The sequence below is a fragment of the Ptychodera flava genome, chromosome 6 (genome assembly GCF_041260155.1).
Source record: "Ptychodera flava strain L36383 chromosome 6, AS_Pfla_20210202, whole genome shotgun sequence".
Classification (NCBI taxonomy): domain Eukaryota; kingdom Metazoa; phylum Hemichordata; class Enteropneusta; family Ptychoderidae; genus Ptychodera; species Ptychodera flava.
Genome location: NC_091933.1, coordinates 22,232,776 through 22,243,743, shown reverse-complemented (window position 1 = coordinate 22,243,743; position 10,968 = coordinate 22,232,776). Strand labels below are relative to the sequence as shown.

Sequence of the window (10,968 nt, the reverse complement as noted above, 5' to 3'; positions counted from 1 at the left end):
TTGTTGTCCATCAAATAAATTTTCAAAATAATTTTTCTGATGTTCACGGTTATTCAGTATTCAATCACATTTCGGATAAATGGTATCCATGTGAATAGAATAAGGGAGACTAATTAATTTTCAAGAAATTACTTATTTTCCTGGTGTATGTGTGTGTGTGAGAGAGAGAGAGAGAGAGAGAGAGAGTGTGTGTGTGTGTGTGTGTCTTAATATATACCCTTTAAGAAGATCAGAAATTGACGTTAGATCGGATCAACACACTTCATGGATCTGTCACTAGGGGGCGCTTAGCTTAGGAAACACAGAGAAGCAGCGAGTTTTGGAGAACATGTTTGTACCTCACCTGCGGTAAAATTAGGCAGAAAGTGCAGCCCTGTAATGACCTGATAAACATTTATTGCAAATATATACCAGATTGATAAAAAGAACAAAGGCATAGTATTATTAACTACATGTAGTTCCATGCTTGTAGACCTCACGTCATTGTCTGTATACAGATTGATTGTGAATCAAACCTTGGACCACATCTAATGATACAGTACCCTATGGAGAAGCATTAGCCTTGGTAGAACAGAACAGTAGGAATTATTCTGTGGCAAATGTTATAACTAATTCCTTATACCTGTGGTTTGGTGAAAACTAAAAGTAACAGTGTTTTTCTACCCTGCGAGGACCTTGAACAGATAAAATAAATGTACATAGAACAAGTCTACCCTGCGAGGACCTTGAACAGATAAAATAAATGTACATAGAACAACACCTTAGCTTGTCAAAGTTGTGGTGAAACCATTGTGGATAGAGTAGTTGGTAAAGAATGACATTTTGCGTCCTATGATAATGGCAATGGCGGGCTCAGAATCAAGTGGAAACCCTGTGTTTTCAGGTTTGGACATGAAAAACCTCAGTGCTAATCAGCTGAATTATACACGGTTTATCAAATCCTTTAAGATATTCTGTTATCATCATCATGAAAAAATTCTAAAAATTTTATCCAGATAAGATAACAATATCTGGATTGTCAGTACTGGCAGTGAAACATTTTTATCTCCTTTTCACCCAGATGAAGTAATCGCAACGAGCTTCTTTGTCTGTTTTTCGGCCCTCTGGCCTCGCACATGTGTAAAACTGCCTGCCATAGTTTGGTCCTGACTTTTTCACAGTTTTCAGAACGGCTGGTTCCTGGTGACCTTTACAGAGAGGTGGAGGCCGAGGACCACGCAGGACATTTTTCCACTGAGCTGCTTGCGATTTCTTCCTCTCTTCATACTCCTCTACATATCGTTGGGGGAGACTGTATGCCTCTGACATGCTCTCTGAGTTCTGAGAAGTCCCGCAATCACTATTAGTACTGCTGGCGCTGTTAGCAGGAAGTACTCTTTCAACGGAATCTTCTGATAAACCCCTTTCTGAAGATCCACATGACAGACTCTCTTCACATTTTCCAGATTTGTCTCTTTCAAGTTTGGCAACTTTTGGGTCAGTCTCAGACTTCCTCTGAAAGAAGCTGAATATTTTTCCAGCATGCTTTGTCTTTTCGCTGCCTGCAGTTTTTTGCTTCTTCACCGGACCACCTGTAATGGTGGAACAATTTCTTTTCAGGGCAGATTTACCTGTCGTAGTGTTACTTTCTTTTTCAACTTGTAAGTTTGTTTCTTTTGTGCATGTATCCTTTGCTAGAGCACTTTCTTCCTGAGATGCTGACTGTTTGCTTTTTGGTACAAAGAATGCCGATAGTTTCTGCTGCTTCCCGGCAAACTCTGGCATGTACTTAGTGCATAGCGACGGACACTTCTTGGCAAGTACGATGGTACCCTTCAGTGTCGCTTTCACGGGGCAGTGATCTGAGCCTTGGAAATCAGGCATTGTAATAGAATCCTCAAACGTCTCCTCACAGAGTGGAATATCAGCAATAATGTAATCGATCCGGGTTCCATAGTTCAGCTGTCTAGCTGACGACGCTACTGACCAACACGTGAAAGCCTCTGTCTGCTGTGGATGGAAGTACCGGAAAGTGTCAATGAAAAGGCCACCGGAGTGCTCCTTTCCAGAACCCTTTTCCGGACTGTCAGACTCTGATTCGGAAGACCTGTAGCTGTCTCTTTGTTTGATGATTGGTTTTCCATCCTCTGTGAGACCACAGAGAAACTGACTCAGCCATCGCCTGCCAGGCTTGGCTTCAAAGTATTTCTGCAAAAGACAAAAAGTACAAGTTGTGAGCATGAATCTAACTGTGACGTATTTCTTGAATAAAATACATCTGATACTATTAGTTTTCCAATCGCCCCTCATTTTCCTCAAGGGGTGATGGTTTATCGCCATCATACCTGACAAAACTTACAAAGTCTGGTGATGCCCCTAGACATGACAGACATAAGAACCATTTTCACTTGGGAATGAGTAAAAATATATCAATTTAACCAGTTAACAAGATTCATTAATAGAGCTAAACTGATTCCTATATTAGGGGTGTAATATATGACATGTATACTGTGATAAATAACAGAATTGCAAAACACCAACAACAAACATCAAAAGACAGACAAAAAAATAGGAAAAACTCGATTGACACATCTCTCATACAAATCATGAAAAAATCTGGCCTTTTATGTCAACATGTGTGTATACAGAAAATATTTACACATGTAATACGAGACGAAATTTATTGCCAAAAACTGTGATACATCACGAGAAATCAAAGTAATTACTCTTTTGAAGAAAACTCAATATATAATGGACTCTGATAAGAACAAAAATCACAAGATTACTGAACTATTGTACAGAGGCAATACACTTAAAACCAGATGTGCTATTTTCAACAGAATGTAGCATATGTTCAATGCCTACTAAACGGCTGGATGGCCGTCGAAACACAGGCAAACAGCAGATACATTAACATAAAGGTTTACTATAGCAAAATACAGTAATGCGATTAGCCATCCATCGCAGCCATTCTGACAAACAAAAAACAGCAATTTTTACAGAATATACTTAGCCTGAACAAATTAATAGATTCCATTTAATGAGAGTTGTTGTAGGATAGACGTGGATCCACTCATTTTTACTTGCACATGATTCTGTGGCCTAATATTTTGTAAATCAATTTTAAAAAATTTAAAAATAACCATTCATTGATCCTTTGCATTCAAGGGCCTTTACACAAAAAACAAAAATACTTTGTGGTGTTCCCATGATAGCTTTGTGTATGTGAGATGTAATTTTTTAAATTGACACTTTTTCTTGGTGCATGAGAGAGAGTGCTTCAAGTTTCGGTAACTTTGTTTATGAGAGGTAAATAGAAATCAGAAGACAATACCAAGAATTTTTAATAAAATAACTTCCCAGATATGTGTAAGACCAGCACTCTTTACATCTCGTATAGAGACAAAGACTGGGAAATTAAGTCAGTGAACAACTTTAAAACACTTCATGGATTTATATCACTAGGGGGCGCTCTTCAAATTGCCAGATGAGGAAGCTGAGTGAGTGCAGCAAAGCACATGGTCTTTCACTCCACTGCCTATGAGCAAAGTAATGAGCATGTAATTTCCTCACTCACAATGAAAAAGTGTGACGAGTAGCATTAAAAACAAATGATTCTTTAAACATGACAGATATATAGCTACCTTTATTACAAATTTACATGAGACTAGGATAACACGGACACAGTAAATACATGTACCTACACCATGACAAATGTACAGTACACCTCATGTCATTTTCCAAAATTGCCTACACTTTATGCAGACTGATTGAGGATACAGTCGACAGACCAAGATACTGAACAAGTTAGAGTAGTATCACTTATGGTAGAATAGAATAGCATAAGTTTACACTGTGGTCTATCACTGTGATTCATTCCTTTTTTTGGTAAAAATCAAATGCAAAGGAAGATACATGAATAATTTGATTTAAAAAAGTATATTTTTGTACCCTGCAAGAACCTCGAACAGATAGAATACATAAATCATTATCTAAACTTGTCACTGTGAAGGTGAAAACACCATGCATTGGGAAAGCTATTAATGAATGAATTCTGTATCATAGTCAAGATATGAACAACTTCTTCATACTTGACTAAAGTACTAATCAGCTGAATTGTACATGGTTTATCAAATCCTTTCAGTTATTCTGTTAATCATCATCATTAAAAAAATTGTAAACATTTTATCCAGATAAGATGACAAAATCTGGATTGTCAGTACTGGCAGTGATATATTTTTATCTCTTTTTCACCCAGATGAAGTAATCGCAACGAGCTTCTTTGTCCGTTTTTCGGCCCTCTGGTCTCGCACATGTGTAAAACTGCTTGCCATAGTTCGGTCCTGACTTTTTCACTGTCCTCAAAACGGCTGGTTCCTGGTGACCTTTACAGAGAGGTGGTGGCCGGGGACCACGGAGGACATTTTTCCACTGAGCTGCTTGCGATTTCTTCCTCTCTTCACACTCCTCTGCAGAACTTTGGGATAGCCTGGATGCCCCCGACGAGTTGTCCAAATTCTGAGAGGTGCTACATTCATCATTTGAAGTACTGCTTGTGTTGTTTGCAGGACATACTTTTTCGATTGAATCTTCCGATAAGCCCTTTTCTGAAGGCTCACATGACTGCCTGTCCTCATATTTTCCTTCTGGCTTGGCAACTTTGGGAGTACTTTCTTTCCTTTGAAAGAAGCTGAAGATCTTTCCAGCGTGTTTTGTCTTTCCATCTGTAGTTGTCTTTTGCTTCTTTACTGGGCCGCCTTTTACGTTGGAACTGTTCCTTTTCAGAGGTTGTTTGCCTGCCCCTGAACTTGATTCCTTTTCGACAGGCAGTTTTGTTTCTTTGGTACGTTTGTCCTCAGGAGGGACATGGCTCTGTGATGATGCAGCTTTTTCTTGAGTTGCTGGCTTTTTACTCATTGGTAAAAAGAATGCCGACAGTTTCTGCTGCTTCCCGGCAAACTCCGGCATGTACTTTGTGCATAGGGATGGACATCTCTTGGCCGCAATGATTGTACAATTCAATGTGGCTTTCACGGGGCAATGGTCCGAGCCTTGAAAGTCCGGCATGGTCATTGAATCCTCAAAAATCTCCTCGCAGAGCGGAATATCAGCAATTATGTAATCAATCCGGGTTCCATAGTTCAGCTGCCTTGCTGACGTTTGCGTTGACCAGAATGTAAACGCTTCTGTCTGCTGTGGATGGAAGTACCGGAAAGTATCGATGAAAAGGCCACCGGATTTTTCCTTTCCAGAACCCTTTTCAGGACTGTCCGACTCTGACTCAGAAGTCCCGGGGCAGTCCCTTTTCTCAATGATTGGTCTCCCATCCTCTGTGAGCTCACAGAGAAACTGACTCAACCAATACCTACCAGGCTTGGCTTCAAAGTATCTCTAGATAAAGAGACATAAGATACAAGCCGTAAGCATAAATCTAACAGGAATGTAATTCTTGAATACAAACTTCTGTAAATGTTTGATTTTCCTGAAATCCCTTTTTACTGTAGAGTTTATAGTCTTTCCTTGTCACTGGCAGACAAAAACTTACAAATTCTGGAGATGCTTATAATCATGACACAGATTGGCACCATTTTAATTTTGAATCAGTAACAAGTATCATTAAACAAGTTTAACATGATTCACAAGTAAAGCTCAACAGATTCAAATGCTAGGACTAAATCGATGCATGGAATGTACAGTGAAATAAAATACCCAAATTGCAAAAAAAACAAATAACAAAAATTAAAAGGACTGGCAAACAAAATAGGAAATTTATTAGGTATATTGCAACACACAAATTCAATCATGGCATGGTCTGAAATTGACGTCAGTACCTAATCATTCATAGAGAAAAGAATTAATGCATGAGAAAATTTTACAGTAAATTTTACAGTAAAATATATCACAGCGAGCTGTGGTACATCATGAGAAACAGAAAAACAAAGTGATTGCTCTTTTGAAGGAACCATCAAAATGGAAAAGACACGCCAGATTAATAATGAACTTGTAAATACAGGCAATATAAATGAATCTACTGGGTATGCTACATGTCACAACAGAGTGAAGTACATCATGTCGCGTGCCTACAGAACAGGCAAACAGCCGTCAAAACATTAGTGAACAACAGGCAAATTACCATACTATAGAGGTTTTTGATAAAGGGAAATCATGACACTGCTATTTTTAATGGAACAGATCCCCCCACATGAATGCAAACAACAATTACGTAATGTATCGTAACACACAACAACTACCCACTGATTACTGGATTACCAGAACTCACAACACATGGTGGATAGAGTTCATCATAGAGTGAGCAAGGACAAACTATGTAAATAAGGTATGGAAGTAAACACATTGACTGCTATACTCACACACTAGGTGTCTAGACAGAACCTCTTGGCTGAGATTCAGACCTGACACTAAAACTGCCAGAGGGGAACTATGTGCGAGGAGACCGATATTAAAATGGCAACTTCAATTCTAACAAACACAGTGTTTGAGATCTTGGATTGGTAACCGTTGAAAACTGCCATGGCCATCAACGACTATTTACAGTTCAGAGACTTTAAAAAATATGAGTTAGACAGTACACACACACAAAACAATAGATGAATCCCATTCAAAAGATTGAACACTTTTGAAGTTGCCAATTTGACATATTTGGTACTTGTTGCAGTGTTTTCTCAAGGGTTTTGAGACAAATTTGTATATCCCCCTAACTTCACATTGATGCAAGGGGGCATTGGTTAAGAAAGGAAGGGACCACACATGTAACATTCTGTTGAAGGAATGGTTATCTAAAACACACAGCTCATCTCGCATATGGGGAGAACCAGGAACCACAAAATTGGAGGTTTCATAACAACAACCTCATTCAATTTAGCATGAGCCATGAGGGACGGTACAAAAAGTGGTACATGGTGGTTTGCGTGATATTGCAATTTTGAGCAGAAATGCTATAATTACATCATAAATGTTGGCAGGACTTAAATTTTGACTGACATACCTTGTCATCTGGTTCACAGTGATCGATGGGTTTGTGTGATTGGTTTACGTCACCAAGGATAATAACATGCCTGAAATACAAGGAAAACTATCAGATCACTGATGGGAGTACCGGTAGGTTGAGTCATCTGACAGGCAGTTTGATGGCTACTTCAGTGGGCTTGCTTTGTCTCAGATAGCGGAGATATTAATACGTACTTGTTTCTTCAAAGTACATTCTTACCTGTGTCCCACTCGGAATACATTTCATATCATACAATTCACTAACTGCAAGACACACACTTCTCATTCAGAATAGTCGATTCATTCCGTTTAACTTCTATGTAAATCTACTTTTCTGTTAATCAATTGCCATACCATTACCCCCTTCACCCCAAAAAGCCCAAAAATTTTTATCTACTTTCAACAAAGCCATATAAGCCATTATAAATCCTTATTCTTTTTAACCCTTTAAGTGCTGTAATTATTCCATTTAGTTCAACATTTTCCAATATTTATGAAGTTTTCTGTAATTTTTTGATAACTTTGGATAAAACAGACATCGCTTTTATACATCTCAGTTTCTGATCAAAATTTTTGGACAAATTTGAAAAAAAAATCTGGGCTAAATTTTATAAAGGCAACAAAAATTGACTTTGGCACTCAAAGGGTTAAACGAAGTATTACCACAAATCATGGACAGGTGTATCAGGACAGTTATCACATGGAGCTTCACCACATAGACATTTCAAACCAGAGTTTGGGTAAGTGTCTGGTGGGAGAGGGGCGGGTCACTTTCCTACAACACCTGGACATACAAAGTGATGAAAATGGAGCAAGAAGAAAGACTTACTTTCCAGCTTTGAGCAGTGCTTCACTCCTCTTTTGAAGGAGTTTGTAGAAATCAAGTTTGAAGCGCAACCTCTTCTCATCTTCAGAATCATAGCGAGGACAATAAACATTCATTACTGCAACTTCACGTTCGTTACCTGAACTATCCCTGTTGAGAAATAAAAAGTAAAGATAAGTAAAACACGGTTTAATAGCTAAATAAAACACTCAAATAAACAGAATATATATATATATATATATATATATATATATATATATATATATATATATATATATATTTATTTATTTATTTATTTATCTATTTATACATATATAGCTATTGACCTTCCACCATGAAGTGCACCTCTAAAGAGCAATAATAATCCTGTAAGTTGCATGGTAACACCATACATCTCACTTTACCAGTATATGAGGGCAACAGCAGTAGCCCGTAGACAAGTCAACAGCACACTACTACCTCAACAATTTTAAATATAAAATCTAAACTTTATTCCTAAATTATGCATCACAGGGGTGAGCAATCCAGTGGTCGAAGGTCGAAGACCACGAAATATTATGCTCAGATCTATGAATTTCCCATTGCACGGGTCTGATTAGAGTCTCACAGCTGCTTGCTGGCTACACACTATGGCTGGTGTAGACTGACTCATCACAAGCCAGCATAGCCTAAAAAGGTTATGCCACCTTGCTGACCCTGGTTACACCAGCTGCAGTGCGTAGCCAGCAAGGGGGCCGTGAGAAAGGTCTATAGTCTGATAATGTAATGAATATTAGTGTATTTGTATGATATCAAACGTATGTAGGACTAGCAATCTAGATCACAGGACGAGCAAACTAGACAAAAGGACTTACACATTAAGCTTCAGGACTGGCAAACTAGACTTCAGGACTAGCAGCTAGATTGCAGGACTAACAAACCAGACTACAGGACTAACACACTATTGGGTTAGTTAATTAAACTGCAGGTAGCAGACTGTAGGACTAGCAAACTAGACTTCAAGACTTGCACACTGGACTGCAGCATCCTAGGGAGTTGTCAGAGTTAGGGTAAGGGATGAGGCTCTATGAAAACCATTTTAGTTTGCATTGAAAACTTTATGTGCACTTCGCATCACTAGTGTCAAATTACATTTTGTATATGAGTACCCTGTAATGAAGCTTAAGACTGTCATATTCATTAACATTGGCCAAACTTTGCTATCTCTTTATGTCAGTGCATGTCATTTCTTTCAAAAAAGCATTGACCGTTTCCTATCTGCAGTGTGAGTATAAATTAAATTCTATAAAAAGAGACATACTTTATTTTATGCACCGTGATGACACATCGGCCCTCATTGTCAAGGCTCTGCAGCTCTTCATCTGTGAAGTCAGTGAGATCACCATAGCAACCAACTTTTTCCTTCCCAGCACTACTTGCATGTCGTCCAGTCAAACCCTCTTCAGCTGCTATTGGCGATGCACTATCGCGACAGAAAGTTGCCACACCTTGAATCAGTAAAGAGTGATATCATTAATCTGAAAAATTCATTTTGCAGAAACACAGATCAAATTGACAATATTTCCTGCACATACACAAAAAGGCAAGGGTGCCATTGCAATATCACAATATCAGGATAACAAGTATATATTCATTAACCCTTATCCTGTCAAGTTCATATGTCACCATTGGGTCAAATTGTTTACAGACAACGTCCCATAGGTTGCATTTTAACAAAGAGTTGAACATTTGAAGGCCTCATAGAACATAGTTACAGTTCCCATAATTTTTTTACTGACTAAACCTACCATAACATACCACGCCAAGTAGGCGAAAGTGCGTAAAGGTATTAGGTCATAACACTTTTTACAGACTTGGCAGATGGGTAAGTGGCAGGATATAAGGGTTAACAGTTCCTTAAATCAGGCGTTGCAGGCACCCGAAAGCATGGCAATAACGTTATCATCCAGCTTAAATTACATGTGTCTCACCATGAAAGTGAGTTTCCATTACCAGGATATACCACCCTTGCCCCATACTGCATTTCATGAAATAGGGTTGGCATGTCAACCTTGCAGAGCCAAAGGAACATTTCTTACCTGAGTAACCTTGCTTTCCCCTTGACAAACTGAAATATGAGTTGTAGCCATCAACTATGGCCGAGGCTTCATCTAACTGACCATCTGTACAACATCAAAAATTGCCAATTAATTAAATTAATGTTTATTTGTTGTTACTCATTTTGATGTTGTTGTGAGTGTGGACAAGAAATTGAAACTTGACAGATCTATTCTTGTGTGTCAAACTTTGGAATATAAATCATACATTCCTCTACTATACACCCTCTCAAGTATCTATGCTTACAAATGAATATACCGGGACGGGATGACGTGTTGCCCGATGAGTGTGTCGCGAGGGAAAAGCAGACAACATTTACGTGTAGGGGTGTATTTTATACTGTCACACACACAAGAGAAATGTCATATGAGCATTTTTTCCGATTGTTCTATACTTAATCCTGGACAATGACAATAATAAAACAGGCAGTGCAAATATAGCAACCATGTGGATCCTGAAGCTGAACCTTAAAGATGACTGCAATAACAGATTAGTGTTACCATGCATACAAAAAGTGGTGGTGTTATCCAGGGAGTATGCACTGATAGTGATTGAGACATGCCCGTCATACAAGCACGCGCGCTCATGACTGCATACACATTGTTTTCTCTTTCACGCAAACGACTCAGTAAAATAGCACTTATACGACACATATCAGCATTTCCTGCAGTGTTGGGTTTACGGGTGGTTCGTTCAAGATGGAAATGGCACAAGAGTAATGCAGCGCGTGCATGTATGTGTGGTGTAACTGTACAGTGTACAGACTACAGTGCAAGTGGCAAACCGGAAGTTTACACCACAAGCACAACAACGCAACGATGATGTACGTACGTGTGATCTTTGTTTCTTGTAGGCAAATTATATCTGCGTCCAATGACTCAAACAATTTCTCGAGTTTGGTTTTACACGCGCGCAGTCCGTTGATATTCCAAGAAAGTATCTTCATCTTCAATTTGTGAGAATGTTACCAAATGTTATCAAAGCAAAGGGAATGGACGGTGGTTGTACATCATATGGGTCAAGACATCGTGGGTCACTACACATGCGCATCTTAGTGA

At 38.7% G+C, this 10,968-nt stretch overlaps 1 protein-coding gene across 2 annotated transcripts; it reads right to left on the bottom strand.

The window, feature by feature from the left end:
• Window positions 1-379: 379 nt before the first annotated feature.
• Window positions 380-10,949, bottom strand: LOC139135175 (DNA-(apurinic or apyrimidinic site) endonuclease 2-like). 2 transcript variants are annotated; one of them, XM_070702442.1, is made up of 7 exons: window positions 10,742-10,945; window positions 9,892-9,975; window positions 9,114-9,300; window positions 7,817-7,963; window positions 6,986-7,055; window positions 714-2,187; window positions 380-664 (listed from the first exon to the last, which is right to left on the bottom strand). In XM_070702442.1, the coding sequence occupies exons 1-6, from the start codon at window positions 10,854-10,856 to the stop codon at window positions 1,042-1,044; spliced, it is 1,749 nt and encodes a 582-aa protein (XP_070558543.1). In that variant the 5' UTR covers window positions 10,857-10,945; the 3' UTR covers window positions 380-664; window positions 714-1,041. The 2 variants fall into 2 exon arrangements, with proteins under 2 accessions (XP_070558543.1, XP_070558542.1); XM_070702441.1 differs by lacking the exons at window positions 380-664; window positions 714-2,187 and adding an exon at window positions 2,650-5,370 and having other exon boundaries at window positions 10,742-10,949.
• Between the last annotated feature and the right edge of the window lie 19 nt (window positions 10,950-10,968).